The sequence below is a fragment of the Macaca mulatta genome, chromosome 10, assembly GCF_049350105.2.
Source record: "Macaca mulatta isolate MMU2019108-1 chromosome 10, T2T-MMU8v2.0, whole genome shotgun sequence".
NCBI lineage: Eukaryota > Metazoa > Chordata > Mammalia > Primates > Cercopithecidae > Macaca > Macaca mulatta.
The window spans coordinates 88,116,382-88,140,952 of NC_133415.1; the positions used below are offsets into that span (position 1 = coordinate 88,116,382).

At 44.0% G+C, this 24,571-nt stretch overlaps 1 protein-coding gene and 1 long non-coding RNA gene across 13 annotated transcripts in view; one reads left to right on the plus strand and one right to left on the minus strand.

Moving 5' to 3' along the window:
* UQCC1 (ubiquinol-cytochrome c reductase complex assembly factor 1) overlaps window positions 1–24,571 on the minus strand; it is a 110,460-nt gene that overhangs the window by 9,588 nt on the left and 76,301 nt on the right. For 11 of the 12 annotated variants that reach the window (XM_028828354.2, XM_028828353.2, XM_077951772.1 and 8 more), the window contains one exon: window positions 2,580–2,657. The exons of the other annotated variant lie outside the window; for it this stretch is intronic. In XM_028828354.2, the coding sequence (XP_028684187.1) occupies window positions 2,580–2,657 (78 nt within the window). The remainder of the gene's footprint in view (window positions 1–2,579; window positions 2,658–24,571) is intronic. 12 annotated transcript variants of the gene reach the window in all.
* Window positions 15,323–19,533, plus strand: LOC144332124 (uncharacterized). The gene is made up of 4 exons (XR_013399897.1): window positions 15,323–15,509; window positions 15,688–15,751; window positions 16,900–18,514; window positions 18,830–19,533. It is a non-coding gene; the product is annotated as an uncharacterized LOC144332124 (long non-coding RNA).

Consider the following 24,571-nt stretch of genomic DNA (forward strand, 5'->3'; position numbering starts at 1 on the left):
TGTAGGCCAGATGCGGTGGCTCACACCTGTAAACCCAGCACTTTGGGAGGCCGAGGCAGGCGGATCACCTGAGGTCAGGAGTTCGAGACCAGTCTCAACATGGAGAAACCCCGCCTCTACTAAAAATACAAAATTAGCCAGGCGTGTTGGTGCATGCCTGTAATCCTAGCTACTCGGGAGGCTGAGGCAGGAGATTTGCTTGAACCTGGGAGGCGGAGGTTGCGGTGAGTCAAGATTGTGCCATTGCACTCCAGCCTGGGCAACAAGAGTGAAACTCCGTCTCAAAAAAAAAAAAAGATATGTACACTTGAGCAATAATTCTCAATTCCCATCCCATAACCACCAAAAGCTCATGTTAAGTTAATGATGTGTATAGTATGCAATCTAAATGCTTCCTTCTAATTCAGGATATCTAGGAGAACAGGAATCAGGAGACCCTATTTTAACTGGTCCTATGACCCTAACCAAATCATTTAACTGGATTTTTTTTGTAAGCTTGTCTCCTGGCTTTAATTATGATCTTCAGGCTGGTAACATTTCCTCCAATCTGAACTCCAGTTTCTTTCTTTTGTCCTTTTGTGCATTTCTCACTCGGTGACTATCACATGCCAAGCACTATGTCAGGCCACATAAATGCAAACACAGTAGGCATTGCCACTACCCAAAAAGAAATCCCCACCCAGCCAGGGTGACAGATAATGTGAACATAGTAAGCACTGTGAGAGTGCAGGGAGGATGGAATGAGCTGAGCCACAGCAAGTTCAGGAACTGCTTCCCAGGAGGGGTCATGCTTGCATTAAATCTGGAGGTAACCATAAAATCAGTATAAAAGCATCTGGTTAGTTTAAAATATCAGGTGTTCATTACACCATTCTTTCTACATGCTTGAAATCTCCACAATAAATGTTGGGGAGAAAAAAGATGAGATCGATGAACCTCCAGGGCATTATGTTAAGTGAAATAAGCCAGTCACAAAAGGTCAAAAATTGTATGATTCTACTTACATGAATTATCTACAGTAGTCAAATTCACAGAGGCATAAAGTCAAATGAATGGTGGTTGCTAGGGGATATGAGGGAAGGAGGGAATAATTATTGTTCAATAGGGACAGAGTTTCAGCTTGGAAGATGGAAAAGCTCTGGAGATGAATGGTGGTGATGGTGCAAAGCAATGGGAATGTACTTTATGCTACTAAACCATACAGTTAAAAATAGTTAAAATTGTACATTTTATGATATGCATATTTTACAATTTTTTAAAAAAGATGAGATAGATCCAAATGTCCTGATGTGGAAGGACACCCAAGATACACACTTCAGTGAAAAAAGCAAGTCGCAGAATCATGTGTCTAGTGTAACTCCAGTTGCATAAAGAAGGAAAAGATAAAGGTGCTTGTCTATGCACAGACAACATTTGGAAGGTCATCCAATAAACTAGGAATTAAGGTTTTGTCTGGAGCAGGGTAGGAAATAGGTCTTCTCATTTCGTGGTTTCTTTTTTTTTTTTGAGACCAAGTCTCACTCTGTCGCCCAAGCTAGAGTGCAGTGGCACAATCTCAGCTCACTGCAGTCTCCGCCTCCCAGGTTCAAGCGATTCTTGTGCCTCAGCCTCCCAAACAGGTGGGATGACAGGCGCATGCCACCATGCCCTGCTAATTTTTGTATTTTTAGTAGAGACGGGGTTTCATCACGTTGGTCAAGCTGATCTCAAACTCCTGACCTGAGGTGATCCATCCGCCCCGGCCTCCCAAAGTGTTGGGATTACAGGCGTGAGCCACCGTGCCCAGCTAGGTCTTCTAATTTCTACTTCAACCATTTCTGTACAGCTTTACAAACTTTTATTTTTATTTATTTATCTTTTTTTGAGACAGAGTCTCACTCTGTCACCCAGGCTGGAGTGCAGAGGCATGATCTCGGCTCACTGCAACCTCCGTCTCCCAGGTTCAAGCGATTAACCTGCCTCAGCCTCTGGAGTAGCTGGGATTATAGGCACCCACCACCATACCCGGCTAATTTTTGTATTTTTAGTAGAGATGGGGTTTCACCATGTTGGCCAGGCTGGTCTCGATCTCCTGACCTCAAGTGATTCGTTTGCCTCAGCCTCCCAAAGTGCTGGGAGCCACTGCGCCCGGCCAGTTTTACAAACTTTTAAAATGAGTATGTATTGCTTTCATAATTACAGCAAAAAAAAAAAAAAAAAAAAAAAAAAAAGGGGATACTTTGCCTGGCAGACCACGCTGTTTACATGAATGTCCTCCTCTCTCTGGGAGCACATGGGGCTAAGACAGTGTCTCATTTACCTCTGTCCCTCCATCCAGCACCCAGCAGTCACTCAACAAATGCCAGTTGAATGGTTTGACCATATTAAATACTGCCTTCTTTCCCAAACATGTGGCATGTTTCCCAAACATGCTGAGCATATTCATTCTCGCTGCCCAGTTGATGAATATGAAGAAATAAATACTACACCATGGTGGTAGCCAGTAACAACGGTCCCTGCAGCTTCCCTCAGAGGCTCTCATCAAAAGCTTTTGCTGGGGGAGGCCACTGTTCTGCCTAAGCCTTGGTAAATGATCTTACCTCATCATATCCCAAGATCGCTGCATAGAAATGATTTGTCATGAGGATCATGTTCTTCTTCAGGATATAGGGATTAACCTACAGAAACAAATGGCAAAAACAAAAGTATGAAAGAAGGAATGAAAAAAAAACAAAAAGTATGATCTTTGACTCTTGGCTATCACAGACTCTTAGTAGAACAGAGAGACAGCCACTAACAAGTCAAGCTGCCGGTCCATTCTCAATTCCCTGACCTGTCAGGATTCTCCCCAATTTGCCAACTTCTTTTAGGTTTTGATCTCAAGTTATAAAAGTCAGCTTAATGAACTGAGCCCCAAACACATGTTTAGTTTTGTGCTAGATCCTATGAACCAAGTATAAGAAAAGGTTTCTTGATTGGAGGAGCTCAGTCCAATGTAGGAAAATAGGCATATAAAAAATAATTACACTGCAACATGTTGCCTCAAATCCTGTTCCAAACATGCTGAGTGATAAATGGGTTTTAGTTTTACCTGCTTGAGGGAGCTGGTAAGTGCTCTCCAGGAGGTAACATTTAAGTGAACCTTGGAGGAGGAGGAATTTGACAGAGGAGGGAGAGAGAGCATTCTAGACAGAAGGAGGTGTGCAAAGGTGCAGAGGCTGGAAAGAAAATGACTGGCACAGGGAGGATGCCACTGACAGGGAGGGTGAATGGGCAGGATCACAGGACAGGTATGTTGAGACTAGGTTAGGAGACATCTTCAGGGTCACTCAAGAGTTTGTTGTGATGAAAAAACAAAGAGAAGGAAGTGGTCAGAGATGGGAAGAGGAGGGAGAGAGGCAGGACGGTGAGAGACATGCTGAGGAAAAAGGGGGGCCTCTGAGGCTATAGAAAGGGGGAAGAACAAAGCAGAGGCAACTCTGAAGCAAGAAGAATGTTAAAGTTAAGAGATCATCTTGGCTGGGTGGTGGTTCACACCTGTAATCCCAGCACTTTGGGAGGCCAAGGCAGGCAGATTGCTTGAGCCCAGGAGTTCGAGACCAGCCTGGGCAACATGGTGAAACCCCATCCCTACAAAAAAATACAAAAATTAGCCTGGTGTAGTGGTGCATGCCTGTAGTCCCAGCTACTTGGGAGGCTGAGGTGGATTACTTGAGCCTGGGAGGCCGAGGCTGCAGTGAGCCAAGATCACGCCACTGCACTCCAGTCTGGGCAACAGAATGAGGGTCTGTCTCAAGCAAACAAACAAAAACTCAGAGACTGTTTTAGAAATGCTATTCTGGTGAGATGCTTGAGAGTCCGGTAGAACTCCTCTCTCCTCTCAGGGAACAGCCTGGCCTGGAGGATCTTCAGGGCCCAGAGTGAAGTTCACTGAATGCCTTCAATAGGGAACAACTCTGACCTCCAGACAGTAACATGCTGTAAGGCAGGGTCCACATTTTATTCCTCTTCAGGATCCCAGCAGAAAGCCAGTGCAATGTAGAGCACAGAGTAAGGACTCACTGACTATCTGAACTGATGGTTTTGGAAACAGCCAAAAGGCATTTGGAACTTTATATGGAGAACAAGATTTCTGCTTAACAACTCTGATGGTGACCATGCCCACGGTCATCTCATTTACCAAGTACCTGTCATGGGCCCGGAGCTTTATGGACACTATCTCCTCTAATCGTCACCAGAACTCAGAGGTAGATGTGTTACAGTCACTCAGACTATAAGTGACTGTGTGAGAGACTCAGCCGGGTGAAGTGATGCCTTGTGTCGCAGAGCAAATTCATGATAAAGCTGAGATCAGCATCCAGGTTAGTCTGAATCCAGAGTCCACGCTCCTTTCAGTCTGCCAGGGTTCTGCTTCTGGGAGGATAATTTTACTTTGGGTCACAAATCAAAGACTGAGTGATTTTATCCTGTGACTCATAACTAGTGGGAAGAAATGCAGAAAGGGAGATCTGGATTTAGACTCAGAAAACCTGGGTTCAAGTGATAGTTTTGCTATGTACACAGGATGTTATCTTAAGCAAGTCAACTGGAGACCATTTCTTTTTTTCTTTTCTTTTTTTTTTTTTTTTGAGACAGAGTCTCGCTCTGTTGGCCAAGCTGGAGTGCAGCGGCATGATCTCAGCTCACTGCTACCTCTGCCTCCCAGGTTCAAGTGATTCTCGATTCTCCTACCTCAGCCTCCCGAGTAGCTGGGATTACAGGCACCTGCCACCATGCCTGGCTAATTTTTTTGTATTTTTAGTAGAGACAGGGTTTCACCATGTTGGCCAGGCTGGTCTCAAACTCCTGACCTCAGGCGATCAGCCTGCCTTGACCTCCCAAAGTGCTGGGATTATAGGCATGAGCCACTGCACCTGGCCCCTTTTCTTTTAAATGCCCTACACACAGGGCTGTTTGGAAGAGCACGTGAGTTAGCATGCATTCATTCATTAATTTAATAATGTGTGTATGCTGAAAGCCTTGGTAAACTGCAGAATGCTCTGCAAATGTAAGGAATTATAACTTCTGGTTTGTTTACATAAAGCCAAAACCAGTTCCAATGCTTTACAGTCATGGATAATTTTCAAAAATGAAAGGACTGTGAAGCTCAAGGCTGGAAAATGTAGACTGGACGTAAGTAGGAGTGCAAACCATGACCTATCCCACACACCTTCAACCAGGGCCACATTAGCCATCCATCCTCAGTGTTCTCACAGCTCTCTGGGCATACTTTCTCCCCTGGGTACACACACGGTTTAGAGCTGCTTATGCACCTGTCTCTCCCACTAGTCTGGGAGCTACTCAAGGGTCATAGGAACCATGTCTGATTAATCTCAGCACCCCCATCATCTGGTCCAGAGCCTAACCCAGAGCAGGGGCTAAGACAGGCTTGCTGGTAAGTGAATTTTTACAAGGGCCTGTGTACCATGCCATGCAGAGCATGTTCTATCCAACTAGTTTTCTGGGGGTTTTCTTCTTCTCCTTTCTTTCTTTCCCCCTGCTGAATACGTTCCGTGTTTCTGGAATTTCAGAAACATACACTGCCAAACTTCTACTGTCCCATCTTCCAGAAAGGGCTGGGGTAAAGGGAAGAGTCAAGAAACAGGCCAGAGCTAGAGGTCGTTCCTTCTGTCATGTGAGGATGAGACTACAACTCAAACATCCTGATACCCACACTTGGAGGCTCTCCCTACTCCCACATGAGTTGTTCTCCTGTGTTAGGAATAATCGCAGCGATATCATCATAATAGAACGGACAATATCAGAGGTATCAAACAGTAAGGCAGGAGCATCTCTCAGAGGAAAACATTCACTGAACCTGCCTAGCAGAGCTAGTTTATGTCCGTATCACACCATTAAGCTCTGGTGCAGGAAGGGCCCTCAGAGATTACCTAGCTCAATACCCTTGAGGAAAGGGTGAACTGAAACCCAGAAAGAAGAGACTTATTCAAGGTCACACATCATAGTGTCAGAGCCAGGATTAGAACCTGATTTCTGGGTGAGTGCTTTTCCTACTTTACCATCTGCAGGGTATTTCCAGAGATCACCAACACATTGATCGGCAAACCTCAGTTCTTGCTTTCCAGCAAGGCCCACATACATACAAACACATTTTCTCCTCTTGGGATATACCTGCATTCTGGTTGGCTACTGCCCAGGAAAAACAGAGCGCAAGAGTAGAGTTCCTTACTAGCAAGGCTCCTTGACCTTCTGGTCCTATATTCTAACTCCAGTGACCTGTAAGCTGCCTCTCCCTTCACCTCTAGCTGAGACAATGGCAAGCTGCCACAGCTAGAAATGCTTTTCAGAAATCATCACCCAGGCTGGATTAGATCATGAAAAGGGCCCTTCCTGGAAGAGGGTGAAAGTGCAATCAGTACAGACACATGATCTGCAGGGCAACAGGTGAGGGCAAGTGACAGCAGCTTCCTCAACTACCGGACTCACTTGGCGGGGCCCTTCTAGCTAGTTCAGCAGCCAAGGGGAGCGGGGTATTCGCTCTGGTGAATCCCTGCTGGATTTTAGTCCCTCATTTAAGTTTTTGGTTGCTGGTGTGCAGGTTCCCCGCCTCTCCACTGCCAGATCACACCATATGGAGTGCTCTGCCCATGACTACACAGCTGCACCCAGCAGAAGAGAAACTCCTCCCAGATAGTGTTGGGCCGTTCTCTTATTAAACTCATCCTTTCCATAATGCTTTGCTTTTCATAAAAACCCATACATACAACGCCACAAGGAAAACGTTCCTTTTATATCAGTTACTCATATTTTCCCATTTATTTAAGCCATTAAAATTCATGCAGATATTTTATAAGCCATCAGGATTCAGTGACTGGTATTATTGAATGTTTAATAATAAACTAAACAGAAGAAATCAGAGGGTTAAATGATGACTGCAATTCCTGTAATGACTTAATTAAATTTTTATTGAGTACATAAACTATGATGTCACTTCTAGCCAACCATGGGCCTGCTTTCCCAGCATGTCACAGGGAGGGAGCACTCAATAGGAGGCTCGGCTAAATGAGCAGCAGGTCTCAGCTGAAATGGGGAGGGGAGTGAGGCTCATGTAACACACTCAATAAATTATCCGTTCATTTTTAAACAAAGTCCATGAGTTATAATATATTTGCCATGCACTTTTTATGACATAATAAAAATGTTACCTTAAGGATTACTTAACACATACTACAAATGTTATAGCAGAGGCAGGCACAAGGGGCAAAGAAAACAAACATGAGCAGGCCAGGGACAGGTCCTGGAGTTTATGTCCCAGGGGAAACAGCATAGTATATTAAAAAGGGAATGCAAAAAAAAAGGAGGGGATGCAAGAGTTCAGGGTTACTAATCAGCAGATTAATGAATGAGACAACCAACAGGGAACACAAGTAAGGCAATAATGAATCTTGCAGGGCACATGTTTAATTAAAGTAGCATTCTCAAGGAGGAATATTAGCTTTAAAGAGATGCCAGTTCATTCGAGGCCAATTCGCTGCTCTCTTTCCCTTTTTCACTGTTGCTGCTCTTAAAGATATTTATGTGACTGCTTAACAGAGGAACCAGACTATGTGGATATAGGGACTGACGGGAGATCAAGTTTTAACTCCTCCGTGAACTCTGCAAGGCTTCTAGTGATCTGCTCTTGGCCATTGTTTCTGCCTCCCCTCCTCTTGCCTCCCTACTGTACCTCACCCTGCAGTCAGTAAAGTATGTGCACAGATACATCATGTTCTCGTCTATTTCTTAGTCACACTGCTGCCAGGAATCCTTCTCTTCTTTATCCACTGATGGAAGGGATGCTAACTCCTTATCCTCTAAGACTTAGCACACATACTATTTTCTCTACTAAGTCTGCCCTCTCACCAGTCTACAGGTGCCCCAAAGTGATTCAAGTCTGGAGACGGACCCCATCATTCATTATTTACCAAGTGCCAATAACTGTGTTACAACTTTACACATTAGCCACTTAAACCTTCCCAAGGACTCTAAGAGACAGGAACTGTTACTGTCTCTGCTTTAGAGAAGAGGAATCTGATGTTTGGGAAAGTTAAAGCTAGACAGCTAAGAAATAGTGAGGTCAAGATAAGAATACAGAGCAATCCAACTCCAGTGCCTAACTGTGTTGGAACAGACACCGGAATGAATGTAGCTGCCCCTTCCTGTGCCCCATAGCTCAGGCTATCTGCAGAGGCAGAACTAAGAAATGCCAATGTGGTCCTGGGTAAACACAACTCAGAGATTCCAGTTCCAGTGGCAGCTAGAGACAGCCACCAGATGGGTCATCAGTGGCCAGTTACTAATACATCTGATATTCCTAGTATAGCCAAGCTCCACTCCTGGGAAAACCTGAGGTTGGGAGTGGGTGTAATTATGGTGGGCGGGGGGTGGGAAAATAGAAGAAAGTTGGCATGGAAAACACTGATAAGCACGAAGGTGAGAATAAGCTTTAAGGTTACTGGCTTGAAGCAAAGTTGCTAACAGCAGCAGACTAAGAATTTGCTGGAATGAATGAACGACAAAGGACAGCCAGAGTTGCTGGCTGAAGCCTAAGGACTATATCAAATTCATCATAAGGCAACAATGCAACACAAGATTGTAGGTCATGTTTTAGCTGTGCTGTAGTAGACAGTAATGCCACCACCCATGCTTTGCAGTGCCAACGCCATGTTCTACAGTCATTGTGTGGCAACAGGCTGATGTGCACTGAACATCAGCTAGCCTATTTAAAGTTCAGGTTAGAAATTAGCCCACTGTGGAATATTTTATGAGATACTTAGAAACAGAGTAAGAGTAGATAGACAAGAGAGACGGGGACATGGAGAGACCAAACAAAAAAGTCTACCTGTTACTCACATGCATTATGACTGAAAGATCTATTGAGGGTCTTTTAGCAATGATGACAAAATACAAACAAAACTCTGTGTGCGCACACGCATACACACACACATATCGGGCAGTTCCAGAGAAAATTGTTAATACCAAGAATAAAAAAAAAAATATTTCAAATGAAAGACAATTTCTTTCTCTCTTTTTATAAAATAATGTGAACATTTAAATAAAGTATGTTCCCGTTGCGATGAAAGGCCAACCTAAACTCAGCATGAGGAGATCCATTTTAAAATCCATTTTAAACATTTCAAACTTTTAATGTACAAGGGAAGTTTGCTATATGAAGACATGCTTTTTAAAATATTTCCTTCTTGGCTGGGCAAAGTGGCTTACATGTAAAATCCCCATGCTTTGCAAGGCCAAAGCACGTGGATCACTTGAGGCCACGAGTTCAAGACCAGCCTAGACAATAAAGTGAGGTCCTGTCTCTACAACACAGTAATAATAATACGAATCCTTTTCTTATTTATTTTGAAAATTCCTGTTTTGCTGCTTGGGATCCATATGTTCAAGACTGCGTAGCCTGATAATGTCCTGAAAAACAAGGGATATGGTTGGCAGACAGAATTGCAGAACCAGTAGCCCTAATTTCTATATAGTCACGGAGTACAGCAGTCCTTCCCTCAGTCTTGGAAAATAGCCAAGAGAGAAAAGATGTATGTCCTCAGAAATTCTAGTCATTTGTCCAGCTGAGAAAACATGCGAACACATAATATTAAGTCTACAATCATCTTCAAAAGGAGCTGATGAGGTACATTAAGGTTCTGAGATGATCAAACTACCATGGCTATTTAATTTTCTTCTCTTTAGGGCATTTGAATAAGGGGAATATTACAGCTATAATCTACTTTGGTTTCTGGAAGCTTTTTATAGTATACCACATGACAAGTCTCAGGCATACTCATTAGAGAAGCCAACACCTGGCTTGAAAGAGTCGCAGTTTTAACAACAGCACTGATGGTGCGGAGTCCTAAAGGAAATAATCCTGGGGACTATCTAAAATCTGTACTGATAATAATGATGGCAGTGATGGTGGTAACAACGATTACACAATGCATTTGATAATATTTTCTTTCTTTCTTTCTTTCTTTTTTTTTTTGAGACGGAGTCTCGCTCTGTCACCCAGGCTGGAGTGCTGTGGCCGGATCTCAGCTCACTGCAAGCTCCGCCTCCCGGGTTCCCGCCATTCTCCTGCCTCAGCCTCCCGAGTAGCTGGGACTACAGGCGCCCGCCACCTCGCCCGGCTAGTTTTTTTTGGTATTTTTTAGTAGAGACGGGGTTTCACCGTGTTAGCCAGGATGGTCTCGATCTCCTGACCTCGTGATCTGCCCGTCTCGGCCTCCCAAAGTGCTGGGATTACAGGCTTGAGCCACCGCGCCCGGCCGATAATATTTTCATTTTATGATCTTATTTGTGCCTCACAACCACAACCCTGCCCTCGAGGAGCTCACAGCCAAACTGCTATTGTTGTCCTGACTCTATCAACAAGGAAACAGAAGCTCAAACGTGGCTCATGCCTGTAATCTCAGCACTTTGGGAGGCTGAGGCAGGCAGATAACCTGAGGTCAGGAGTTCGAGACCAGCCTGGCCAACATAGTGAAACCCCATCTCTACTAAAATACAAAAAAATTAGCCGGGCATGGTGACGTGCACCTGTAGTCCCAGCTACTCAGGAGGCTGAGGCAGGGGACTCATTGAACCCGAGAGGCAGAAGTTGCAGTGAGTCGAGATTATGCCACTGCACTCCAGCCTGGCAACTGAGCAAGACTCTGTCTCAAAAAAAGGAAAAAGAAAAAAAAATGTTAAGTGACTTGCAGTCAGATCACATCCTGCTTGTAAGTGACAGTGCTGGGACTTTTAACTCAGATGGCCAGTCTCTAAATCTACTGTCTAAGCCATCACACCTTTCTGCTTCTGATGAGTCATACGAGAAACGGAAGAACTACACAAGCACAAAGCTAAAACTGCTCATTTCTGCACTTTGGAAAGCAAGAGTAAAACAGACTCTTTTTAAATTTAGAAAAACTGTCCTTAAAAAGAAGATAAGATTCGACAAGGTCAAATGCACAGTATTATGTCTATATCAAAATAAAAAAATAACAGGATGAAGCAAGGGTCTGGCCAAGTAGACGTAATAGCATACCAGAGCAAATCTCCCTCACGAACAGATAAATCAGAAATATGAAAAGGTAATTATACCTATATTAAAGGAAAAGCCATATGCAAAGGTCAAAAAGTTTTCTTTCCTCATTTATTTTAATAGTCAAAAGTCTTTGTCTTAGCAACCATACTTAAGAATGAACATGGAGAAACCAGAGAGGTTTCAAGGAAGAATGTCAGATATATATGGTTACAATGGGTTGGCACTGGTCACAGGCCAGGGTGTTCAAGATTCTATGGCCAACAGAAACACCCAGAGGCTATTCCATGGATTGGTTAGGTTGCTTCCATCATCTGCCTCAATGGATCAGTAGATCTCAGAAGTACTCCGACACTGAGGTCTCTATCTCTCTCTGCATTTCTTCCTTATGTTCAGGACCTACTCTTCCCCAGTTCCATGAGTTGGCAGGCTGTTGATCCTAGAATGCTGTCTCCTCATCGCAGAGATGGACACATAGCTGAAGCTTAGCTAATCAGACTCTTGCTTCTGAGAGTAGAAAAAAACAAATATGAAAGGAAGCTAAAGTTGGATCACCCTTGGCAGGACACGGTGGCTCATGCCTGTAATCCTAGCACTTTGGGAGGCCATGGCAGGAGGACTGCTTGAGGCCAAGAATTAAAGACCAACCTGGCCAACACAGCAAGACCTCATCTCTAAAACATAATAAATAAAATAGTAAAATTGGGTCACCCCAAAGAGACTATACATAAGTTCCTATTGCTAAGATCACTTAGCTGCCCTGTATCTTTCCTTCCTGAGCCCTGTTATTAAACTCTCCATTCTGTGAGCCTTAGTTACCTTCCAATAAATACTTTGCTTGCTTAAATTAGCTAAAGTCAGCCTCCCGAGTAGCTGGGATTACAGGCACGCACCACCACACCCAGCAAAAATTTTTTTTTTTTTTTGAGATGGAGTCTCACACGCTCGCCCAGGATGGAGTGCAGTGGCGCGATCTTGGCTCACTGCAAGCTCCGCCTCCTGGGTTCACGGCATTCTCCTCCTGCCTCAGCCTCCCGAGTAGCTGGGAATACAGGCGCCCACCTCCACGCCCGGCTAATTTTTTGTATTTTTAGTAGAGATGGGGTTTCACTGTGTTAGCCAGGATGGTCTCAATCTCCCGAACTTGTGATCCGCCCGCCTTGGCCTCCCAAAGTGCTGGGATTACAGGCGTGAGCCACCGCACCTGGCTGAGCAAGATAATTCCATTTACACCCACTAGGATGGCTATAATTTAAAAAGAAAAGAAAAATAAGTATTGCCAAGGATGTAGAAAAACTGAAACCCTCATGCATTGCTGAAGAAAATGTAAAATGGTACAGTCACTGTGGAAAAACAGTTTGGTGGTTTCTCAAAAGGCTGAACATAGAACTACTGTATGGCCCAGCAATCCCACTCCTAACTATATGTCCAAAAGAATTGAAAGCAGGAATTGGAACCAATATATTTGTACACCAATTTTCATAGTAGTATTATTTATGACAGCCAAAAGGTGGAAACAACCCAAGTATCCAATGACAGGGAGAAACAAAATATGGTACACACATACCAAGGGATATTATTCAGTCATAAAAAGGCATGAAATTTTGAGATATGCTATAACATGGATGGACCTTAAAAATGCACTCATAAATGCATTATGCTTAATGAAATAAGTCAGACACGGGAGGACAAACGTTGTATAATTTGATTTATAGGAGGTACTTAGGCACCTTCAGAGACAGAAAGTAGAATAGTCTACCTGGGGCTGATGGGAGGAAGAAACGGAAAATTATTATTTAATGGGCACAGAGTTTTTGTTGGGGATAATGAAAACGTTTTGGGTATAGATGATTGTTACAAAACACTGCGAATGTACTTAATGCCACTGAATCAAGCATTTATGAATGGTCAAAATGATAAATATTACATATGTATATTTTACCACGATAAAGGAAATCTCAGTTATAAACAGTTCTTCTCAGACAGTCATTTCAATCTGTGACTTAACCATGTGTATATTAAAGCCTCTCTTAGGACACTTATCCATTCGGCACAGTGGTATTATGAGCTAACTGATGTTCCTCACCAGACTATAAACTGTCTTGGTACAGAACTCTACACTGCATTGTACATGATTGATAAGCATGTATTCAGTACCTGCTGTATTCTACTGTGATATATGCTGGAGGTAAAAAAAAAAAAAACAATAAAACACAGTACTTGTCCTCAAGAAGTTTATAATCTCATGTGGAAGACACACCTAGCACGTTGTATATAAAAAATAGCAATGGTATAGGGACTGAAAGGCTTGAGAGAAGAGGCAACATTTATTATAGTGCGTATTAAAGGGTGAACAGGTATGTTCAGACAGAATGGTATGTATAAAGGCACAGGGAGGTGAACAAGTACAGGATTTTCAGAGGAAAGTTTGTAAAACACACACACACACACAGAACCACAGAAGCTGCTCATGGTGGCAAGAATCAGAAGGTGGAGCTGGAAGGGCAATTTTTGTGAGATTGTAAATGGCCCTGAATGCCACATGAAGGAAAGAACAAGGAAGGGGTCTAAGCACAGGGAAATTGCATGGACAGATTTATTTTCAAAAAGTAACCCTAGAAGTACAGATCACAAAGTTGGGGGAAGGTCCAGAGGCAGGCAAACCAGAGGAGACTGCTACAATGGTCTAGGTGAGAGTCCCTAAGGAACTGAAACAATGTTAAGTGACAATAGGAACAAAGACGAAGTCATGCTTTCCAGAGAAATGACTACAGCCAGAGCAATCGGATTTGATTATCGAGTAGATGAGGAGGAGGAAAGGGGAGGCCATGACTTGCACGTAATCAGACTTCACTGAAGAAAGTGGAGAGAACAGAAAGATGAAGACAGAAGGCAAGTTATATGCATCATACACTGATGACTTTCTGACCCTGGCAGCACCAAGTGTAGACAACCAGTCTTGTATGATTTTAGCAATCGCCATGCCCTTCATGTCTCCTATGTTGTGGTAATGGAAAATCTTACTTGGATAAGATGTAATATGAGCAAGATGTGTATTTACTTTGAGCCCGGCAGGCGTCTCCAGTGGAGCACAGGCATAACACATCAGGGCCTAGGAGCCTGAGCCCCTTTTCCAGTGATTTGTTCACTACATGTAGGTCGGTATCATTCCTTCCGGCCCTCTGCATTCTGACTGCAGCCATGAGGTCTGATTACGGTCAGCAAGAAGATGCTGACACACTCAAGTTTCCAGAGACACTTGGAGGCTGCTAATTGCACCGTGAGCCTCATGACTACATTTATGAGCGCAGAAAAGCTGCAGGCACTACTTGGCTTTTTTAATGATTTTCTATTAAATTTAGGCAGACTGGGTACAGTGGAAAACTACAGGATGTTTGTTCCCCATCACTACCAACCACATCAACTGCACAGACACAAAAGGCAAACAGATGAATATACATCAACAAGTTAGTCAGTTCTCTGCTAAAAGAGCTGGGCCACTGTCACTTGTCATGGATGCTGAGGCTCTGAACAACCTAGAGGATCTAAAGGCAACACTGAGATCACTGACCCGAGTCCTTTCCCAGTGATCCTAATATAGATATCGTATTGCCCAGATGGCAACATTTTCTCAGAGGACCCAAAATTTAGCCCCTTACTGATCTTGAGGTTCCTGACCCTTCATCCAACAGCGCTGCCTTCTTCTTCTCCACAGCAATGAAGAGTGAAAGGGGCCGGGCCACCCTAATGAACCGAATCACAGGAGTTAACTGGTAACTCCACCTGGGCACAATGGGTCAGACCAAAGTCTAAAGCCCAAAACAGTAAAGCAGACATTTACATTGTTTTACACAGGTCACAGAATGTTTGTCTTTCACTGCTGTGTCCTAACTGCTCACTGTTCAGAGCTGTACAGTTGCCAAAATACTGACCCAATGGTAATCTGAGAAAGAGGCTGTTCCCTGCTGAAGACATGAGGAAGCAAAGGCTCAGAAAGGTCAAGTGACTCACCCAATTATCACTTGGCTAATAAATGGTCAACAGGTTCACAGAGACAGGGTCTTCTGGCTCCTAGTCCAAGTTTTTTTGTTTGTTTTAAGGCTCAAACAGAATTGCCACTCAGCAGATAGCTTATACATTCCTGTAGAAGCATCCCAGGAATGGCTGAGCCTGGATCCCAGGTAGAAGCCATATGATCATTCTTACTTAAGTAGTGAGGTGGTGAAGGTTGAGGCCAGGAGTGAGGTTCAAATATCCCTTAAACTGGAACTGACACAGCCGGGTGCGGTGGCTCATGCCTGTAATTCCACCACTTTGGGAGGTTCAGGTGGGCAGATCACCTGAGGTCAGGAGTTTGAGACCAGCCTGGCCAACATGGTGAAACCCCGTCTTTACTAAAAATACAAAAATTAGCTGGGCATGGTGGTGTATGCCTGTAGTCCCAGCTACTAGGTAGGCTGAGGCAGAAGAATTGCTTGAACCGGGAGGCAAAGATTGCAGTGAGCCGAGATTGTGCCACTGCAATCCAGCCTGGGAAACAGAACAAGACTTTGTCGCATAAAAAAAGGAAAAAAACAAAAACAAAAAACAAAACAAAACAAAAAAACCATGGAACTGACATGGCCTGTGAATTCTGAGAGTGACCCCATTTTTATAGGGTAATTCTCTTTTGTCCTCTTTTCTCAGTAAAATGTTCTTAGAAAGGTATTTTATCCAAAGGAAAGAGACAAACTCAGAATGCTGTATGTTAAAGAGATGCTGTCTTTGGTGTTCTGTATTTAAGTCCCAACTCAGGCCTAGGAAACACACTGAAATCTGAGTAAATTTTGGGCCCCAACAGCCCTGTTTCCCCACCTTGTGAGTCTGAAAGATTAATCACTCTGAGCCTCAGTTTTTCCATCACAACTATGCAAAACTGCCTTTCCTTTTCCCTTTTTATTTATTTATTTATTTATTTTTTGTTGAGACGGAGTCTCGCTCTGTCGCCTGGGCTGGAGTGCAGTGGCCGGATCTCAGCTCACTGCAAGCTCCGCCTCCCGGGTTCACGCCATCCTCCTGCCTCAGCCTCCCGTGTAGCTGGGACTACAGGCGCCCGCCACCTGCCCGGCTAATTTTTTGTATTTTTAGTAGAGACGGGGTTTCACCGTGTTAGCCAGGATGGTCTTGATCTCCTGACCTCGTGATCCGCCCGTCTCGGCCTCCCAAAGTGCTAGGATTACAGGCTTGAGCCACCGCGCCCGGCCTCCCTTTTTATTTATTTTATTTATTTATTTTTTTTTTTGAGACGGAGTCTCGCTCTGTAGCCCAGGCTGGAGTGCAGTGGTCGGATCTCAGCTCACTGCAAGCTCCGCCTCCCGGGTTCACGCCATTCTCCTGCCTCAGCCTCCGGAGCAGCTGGGACTACAGGCGCCCGCCACCTCGCCCGGCTAGTTTTTTTTGTATTTTTCAGTAGAGACGGGGTTTCACCGTGTTAGCCAGGATGGTCTCGATCTCCTGACCTCGTGATCCGCCCGTCTCGGCCTCCCAAAGTGCTGGGATTACAGGCTTGAGCCACCGCGCCCGGCCTCCCTTTTTTTTTTTTTTTTTTTGAGACGGAGTCTCGCTCTGTCGCCCAGGCTGGAGTGCAGTGGCCGGATCTCAGCTCACTGCAAGCTCCGCCTCCCGGGTTCCCGCCATTCTCCTGCCTCAGTCTCCCGAGTAGCTGGGACCACAGGCGCCCGCCACCTCGCCCGGCTAGTTTTTTTTTTGTATTTCTTAATAGAGACGGGGTTTCACCGTGTTAGCCAGGATGGTCTCGATCTCCTGACCTCGTGATCCGCCCGTCTCGGCCTCCCAAAGTGCTGGGATTACAGGCTTGAGCCACCGCGCCCGGCCCGGCCTCCCTTTTTATATTAACAGATGAAAATGCTTAACAGTAAGTAAATTAGTGGCAAACATCTACTTCGCTCTCAGGCATTGTTTAAAGAACCTCACATGTGATACCTCATTTATCTCTCACAATGCTACAAGTGATGTAAGGTGGGTATTACGGTTATCTCTATTTTATGGAGAGAAAACTGAGGCATAGAAAGGAAATAGGCAGAGACCTTGCCCAAGGTCACATGGCTAGGGCGGGATTTAAGTCCAAACTGGCTTCAGTATGTGAGTATTCTCAGCTACTCTGTGATACTGCACTAGAAAGAAGGTTATAAACTCAACCCAATCCCCCACGTGGAGATGAGGGCCTGGAAGTCTCTGAAGCTTCCCTCAGGACCTCGGGGTTTACCTACTCTCCTGCCTCATCCTCCCATCATACTCAGCCCTGCCCTGGGATAACTCCTAGAAGAAGCATGCAGTGAAAACAAAACAAAAGAGCAAGTGAACTCCTATCTTTCTCGTTTGCCTGTTTCGTGAGGAAGTGAACCCAGGAAAGATTCAACTTCCTTTCTCAGAATAAACTAGATTGTAAGCCCTTTAAGATCCCTTATCTCTGGTATATTCTCTACCAACCACATGCAGGGATTGGCATGTGCTGAGAGACAAAAATGTTCCTTGAAGAAATAAATGAATGAAGCAATCCTTAATAAAACCATACAAATTAATAATGTTCCTGGATCTAGAGGAAATACATTCAATATTGCCTTCATCAAATGTATTCAGCACTAACCAGGCATCAAGCTCTGTTTTAGGAGCTGAGGCTACAGCAGTAAACAAAAGACAATTTCTGAACTCCGGCAGTTTAGGATGATTAGTCAGGCTGCTGAATAATTTGCAGAATGAATCTGAGATGAAGAGTCAAGAGGCAGGAGGACCAGTGAAGAAGCAGCTGACAGTGAGTTTAGGTGAGAGGTCAGGACTGGATCTGAGCATCAGTAGGACAGTTGAGGCCCTGATAGTGGTTGTTTTAAAGAAGGGCTCCTTACAGTTCCTCCTGCTCCTTTGAGAACCAGGCACATCATATGGATGGCAAGGATCACTGACATTCAGAAAGACCAGCTAAACAGAGGACAATGAACATGGAAAAACAAGTCCCTCCACTCCAGCCAGGCCCCTTCAGCTCCAACCAACCCCATAGGGCCATTCACCCAGCATTTTGGGGAAAACAAAGCAAGAAAAGAGTGTTACAGCAGACTCATCAATGGATCCAGAGATACTCATGGCACACCCAGGGCAGCTGAAAGGAGCATCTATCTCTACTGTATCCTGGGTCTGACCCTAGAGCCTCCAGAACTTTTTTACATAGCCCCACGCAGATCCTGGTGGAGCCACTGCCCTCTGGTGGTACCCAATGCGGGAGTTAAGCCCACAGGAGAAAAGAGCAGACAGCTGCCCACCTTGTGGTAGGACATGGAGTGAGAGGCATATTCAGCCCCAAGAGCTCGTCACAGTGCCTGTATGTCTTACTACTGCAATCACTGCTCTCCCAAAGACACTATTTACAGAAAACTCTGGTTAAAATGCAAGAGTTATCTGGGACCATTAAGACAGGTCTGGCCGGGCGCGGTGGCTCAAGCCTGTAATCCCAGCACTTTGGGAGGCCGAGATGGGCGGATCACGAGGTCAGGAGATCGAGACCATCCTGGCTAACATGGTGAAACCTCGTCTCTACTAAAAAATACAAAAAACTAGCCGGGCGAGGTGGCGGGCGCCTGTAGTCCCAGCTACTCAGGAGGCTGAGGCAGGAGAATGGCGTAAACCCGGGAGGCGGAGCTTGCAGTGAGCTGAGATCCGGCCACTGCACTCCAGCCTGGGCGACAGAGCAAGACTCCGTCTCAAAAAAAAAAAAAAAAAAAAAAAAGACAGGTCTTACTGGCATCCATTAACGATTTGGCATGAATTTAATCAGGTAAATTGCAGTGTAAGTATGGAATTGATTCTAAGAAGATGGGGTTAGGAATAGACTCTGTGAGTTCACTCACTCATCCACCATTCAACCAACATTGGATGAAGGCTTATCATGTGCTAAGCACTGTGCTAGACACTGGAATGCTGACCTTAACAGAAAAGGATCAGGAGGTCTTTGATTGGAGGCTTCTCCCAGCAAGACAAAATGCAGGGTGTGTGTAGTGGCTCTAGAGAACAGCAAAGATGACAGTATCATGTAATGAAAAGAGCAACAGAATGAATCAAGGGAAGTGAGTTTTAGTCTCTGCTACTACCACTACTACATGACACTGACCAAGCCTTTTTCCTGCCCAGGACTGAGTGTCCTCACTTGGAAAGGGTTGAATTAGGATCATCTTTGCGGCTGTCAAGCTTCTAGGAGCTTGGCGGCCACTGAAATGATTAGGAGATGGCATAAAATAAACACACTGACTGCTTGGCAATTCTGACCAGCTAGGGCTAGCCCTGGGTGGGGCTTCCCGTCATCAGCCAGGGCATTCTAAAATTCCTTTACATAGTCCCTGAGGATCATCATCAAGTGAGATTCTTCTGACATCCATACCCAACCACTTCATCAGACCAGATACCCCTAGTATGTTATGAACCCCACATTTGTCCCCAACTACCCTAGTCTCTTCTAGTCCTTTTGAACTGAAGCTATTAGGGATGGAGCCAGTTCTTCCAGTGCTATCGGGCAAGAGAGGCTTGGAGAAAAGTAGGAAATTTTGCAAACTGCTGTTCACTGTTGTAAATTCTACCCTGGGCTGGAAAATTTTTGTCTCATGGATTTTTTTTCAAGCAGGAAAGGCCCTTAGAAATAACCTGGTCCAGGCTCTGCATCGGAGCCTGCTGGTTAATTAAAGAACTAAGTCTAACTCCACTCCTGTAGCTCCAAGACTGGTGTTTTTCAGTTCTCCCACACTGTCCTTCTAGAGGGAGGCTGTTCTCTGGTAGCCAACTCACCCTGGGACCTAAAGCACAGGAGACGATAAACACCTTCTGTCTTTGAAGGAGAAGGAGTATAGCCACAAACACCTATCGGAAATGCCAAAGACAATAAGGTTCATTTGAAATCTGAAGAATCTTAGCAAAAGAGCATGGGACAGGGATGAAAAGAAGAGCGGGAGACAGAAGGCTGCTTAGCGTTTAACAGGAACCATCTCCTACTTGCCCCATAACCATACACATACCACAAGCCAGCTGATTCCTAACCCCAGCAGCTAAACTGCCCAAGGCCTAGGTAAGGGGCAACACACACAGTTTACACCTTTTATTATTCTGATCAAAATTTCTCTCCTGGGAGCAGAAAGGGGTCAAAAGTCCAACACCAAAAATATATATCTTTATAAGTCATGGGCAAAGAAGTATTACAGCAGACAGTTATTAAAAAAAAAAAAAAAAAAGCTACAGTGAACACAGCAGAGTAGGAGGTGTGAGAAAACTCACTCCAAGTAATTTATTCACTGGGAACCACAAAGGGCTTTCCCAAGAACAGCAAAAACACCATTAATTTCTCCATTACCCTCCTTTCAAAGGGCTCCAAACACTTCACACATATCGTTTTAAATTGTCCTCAAAGGCTCCAAAATAAGGGGTTACTATTTCCTCAGGTACAGATGGAGAAACTAAAGCATTTACGCCCACCCTGCTCTGCCCAAGTCATCCTAAAAGATTCAGCCAACATCAACTGAGTGCCTGCTATGTGCCTTACTCATGCCAGGCAGAACAGGAGACAGAAGGATGAAAGATAGGATCTTTGTCCTCCAGAAAGCCAGAATCTAGTGGGGTGTCACAGATGCACCTATAAATCCCTTCAAAAGATGACAGCTTATGCTAGGTGCTATTGAAAAGGTCCAAATATAGCATCCTGATAGCTCCAATTTATCAAGTACTTAGTATGTGCCAAACACTGTGCTAAGCCATATTGTTTAAGTGACATAACTGTGCATGACTTACCTTATAGAGGATGGAATGGAGACAAGGAGAGGTAAAGAGACTTGCCTAGGATCTCAAAGCAACATTGTGGCAGAGCAGAGATTAGAACCCATGTCTGTCTGGCTCCAAAGCCCACATGATGGGAGGTGAACTGTTTGGAAAACTGGGCACTGGCCTCTCAACTTTTTAGCACTGAATGCCACACTTCGGAGGCGAATAGCAGAACACACAGGGGCCCTCACTAGATTTTGGGGGAATGGCCTGTTTCCCGGGCCCAGAATTGTATGTGCATGTACTAACTGGGATTCTCCATGATAGGGACATCTGAAGCCAAAGGTTGGTGTGTCTACCAGAAGGGAACAGAGCTCTCTCTGGGAAAAGAAGAGCTGAAAGGTCCTGAGCTCTTCTTGCTACTTTGTTAAGTACTAAAAAATGGAGCAGGACTAGAGGGTATGGGATTCCCAGGCTGGCTTTAACAGAAGGTTCACAGCCTGCAGGACAGGCATGGCGGCTGCAGCACACATGCAGTACAGTATCCTTTTCTCAGAGCCAGAGTGGAAGGAACTCTTGCTGGGGAAGGAGTCCTCTGCCGGAGAAGGGCCTGGCTTAGTGACAGCTCTGCAGAGCTCACCTGGTGGCAGCAAGTGCTGCCTCTTTTGCCAAAGCCCCATTTTGGAGGCCAAGGAAGAAAATACCAGACTTGGAGAAAGGAGAGCTCCCCACACCAGACAGGTTACAAAGAACATGGTCAGTCCTGGGGAATGCCTAGGTCTTAGCAAGGCCTGGGCTAATAAATCACTCTATTTTAAGCCCATAAGACATAAGACAAATGGGAGAAAGAGAAGGTCCTCCAAACTCTGGGACCAAAGTTAAGCCTGGAACTAGGAAGCCTAATCCCCAGCCTAGCATTCTCCCCACTTAACTCATGGCATCCTTCTGTAATTGTTTCATATCTTAATTTCAACCTAACGAAACAAGAAGAAGAACAAAAACCCTTTGATGGAGCCAGGTACTTCGGTGTATTATTATCTCATTTAACGTAAGTGACTTGTGCTTCTATCGATGAATCAGTTAGTCCATCAGTTCACTCATTATTACTTATATTCTACCTATTTCCAAAAAAAGGTTCAAGTTGGATTACAACAAAAGGCACATGTTATGGTCAAAAGAGCCAATTTTTTTGGAGCAAAGATTTTGAAATCCATCAGATCTGGGCTTGTAACTTACTATGGCGGCCACAGCCAAGTCCTTTAAGTTTTCTGCCCCTTGGTTCTCCTCAGTTGTAATATGGGGACACTCTCAACTCTATTGCAAGGTAATTTGTGAGGATTAAATGAGATGATGTCTGTAAAATTCCTGGCACATAGTTTTGCCCATAGTATGCACCTCAAAATAAAAGTAAGAGAAAAGAGTTAAGTAATAGTCTGTGGGGGGCGGGAGAAGAAAGGGGATAATGAATACTTATATCAAAATATCTAAATAAGGGAAGCTCTGTACTTGTTGGCAGTTGTGGCAAAAGGAAAGCGGGACTGCTATACCATTCTCATTGTTTAATAAAGAGAAGCATGGAAATTCATCAGGACAGAGAAAGTTCTTAATTCTCAATGCAGAAGGGCGCATAAATACACGAGTGACTGTGTATGTTACACACATACACATGCTTATACCACTTCTCTCTCCAACAGGAACAGGGCAAACGGCTCTCCAGAGTCCTGCTGCCCCCCGACACCACACTATTGCGGTGTACAGAGAAGTACTTCAAGAGTTAAAACATTTTTGTGCCAATATTTTAAGAGTGCAGAAGGTTCCAAATTACATGTAAAATAAACAATGCCAGACTGTGAAAACTCTTGGCTGCAACGTTCTCTGATGTTAACAAGAGTTTCTTTATTACTGTAACCTTTCAGAAGTGAATAAAAATTATTTCTCTGCCCTAGTTTTGCCCTCCAGTAAAAGTGAAGAGAGCAGTGACCATGGAAAGAGCTGTACAATGACCTCTCATGAAGGCCGGGGGCTGGGAAGGGGGCAGTTTAGAACACAAAGCCTTCCATATATGCTTCTAGGTTAAAGGCTAGAAATGTAGTTTGTGCTGTGCTGATCATATTGTAAAATTTTACATTCCTAATACTTTTATGTAACCAAAACCCTTAGAGAGACAAGAAGGCATTTTCGAGAGCCCAACCTGAGCTGGTGCTATGGAGAAAACCCAAATCTGGACCATGATCCCTCAACTACTCAGTGAACCCACTTACTCAGAAATTGAGTCTGAAGTGTCCTTAACAAAGAAGGAAGAAGTACTGCGTGTGACCAGTACTTAAGACAAAGCATGTTACTTCTCAGACCTTTAAGTGTGGATGAGTCTGTAAATATCATACATACACGAGGATCTCAAAATGGAGCTAGTCTGGATAAGGAGAATCTGCATTTACCACTGCAGGAAAAGGAAGAATGTCACCAAACAAAGCCAAACATTGTTTGCCTTCTCATACCAACTCGGTGCCCTTATCCACACTATTCCTCTGCCTGGAATTCTCTTCTTGTCTAGCAAACACCTACTTATCTGAAAAGATTTAACTCAAATGTCATCTGTTCCCAGCCTGTCTCCTCTGGGCATTCTCAGCAATTTAAAAACATTATAATTTCTTAATATTATAATTATCTGTTTATGTTTATCTTCTCCTACTAGACGAGGGAGTCATGGAAAATGTCTTAATCATCCTTGTATCTCCAGTGCTTTTAGCACAGTACCTGGAAGCTAACAGGCCACAATAAAATGGATGGATAGATGGGTAAAATTTTGTTTGTGTCTGGGAACAGAAATCAGACAGAGAGTGATGAACTGCTAAAAAAACAGAACACAAGCTCTGGGATTTAACACAAGGCTAGCTTTTCAGACTTCCACAGAGTTGCAGAATGTTAAGTCTGGAAGAGAATGTAGAAATCATCTAACTCTTCTCCCCAGAGAGGTGATGTGATGTGACTTACTCAGGCTTACCCAAAGAGTGGCCAGGCCAGGCAGAACTCGTTCCATTATGCCACACTGTCCCTTCTTATTACTGTCTAAAACTGTAGGTAAAATAAGTAATGATTAAGGTCACATGTCTAATGTTTTTTCATTATAAACAAATGAACAATGGAAATCATCTAGGAATTCAAACAACTTGAAAAAAGATACAATATCTGAATTCTTCAAAAAGTTTATATAGTGTCACCATGTGACCCAGCAGTTCCACTCCTGGGTATATCTCTCAGGAAAGCTGAAAACATATGTTCAGACATAAACTCACATATGAATGTTCACAGAAGCATTATTCACAAAAGCTAAAAAGTGGAAAGTGGAAAGACTAAATGTCTATTAACTGATTAATAGATTTTTAAAACATGGTATCGCTACACAACAGACTATCCCAAAAAGGAATGATGTTGGTTGGGGGAGTTGGGCAAAAAATAAACAAATGAAGAAAAAAGACAAAAAAGGAATGAAGTACTGAAAATATGCTACAACATGAGTGAACTTTGAAAACATTCTGCTAAGTGAAAGAAGCCAAACATAAAATACTGCATATCATATGATCCTATTTATATGAAATGTCCCAAATATGTCAATCTGTAGAGACAGAATATAGAATAGTGGTTTCCAGGGGCTGGGGATAAGGGGAATAGGTGTGACTGCTAATGGGCACAGGATTTCTATCTGAGGTGATTGAAATATTCTGGAATAGTAGT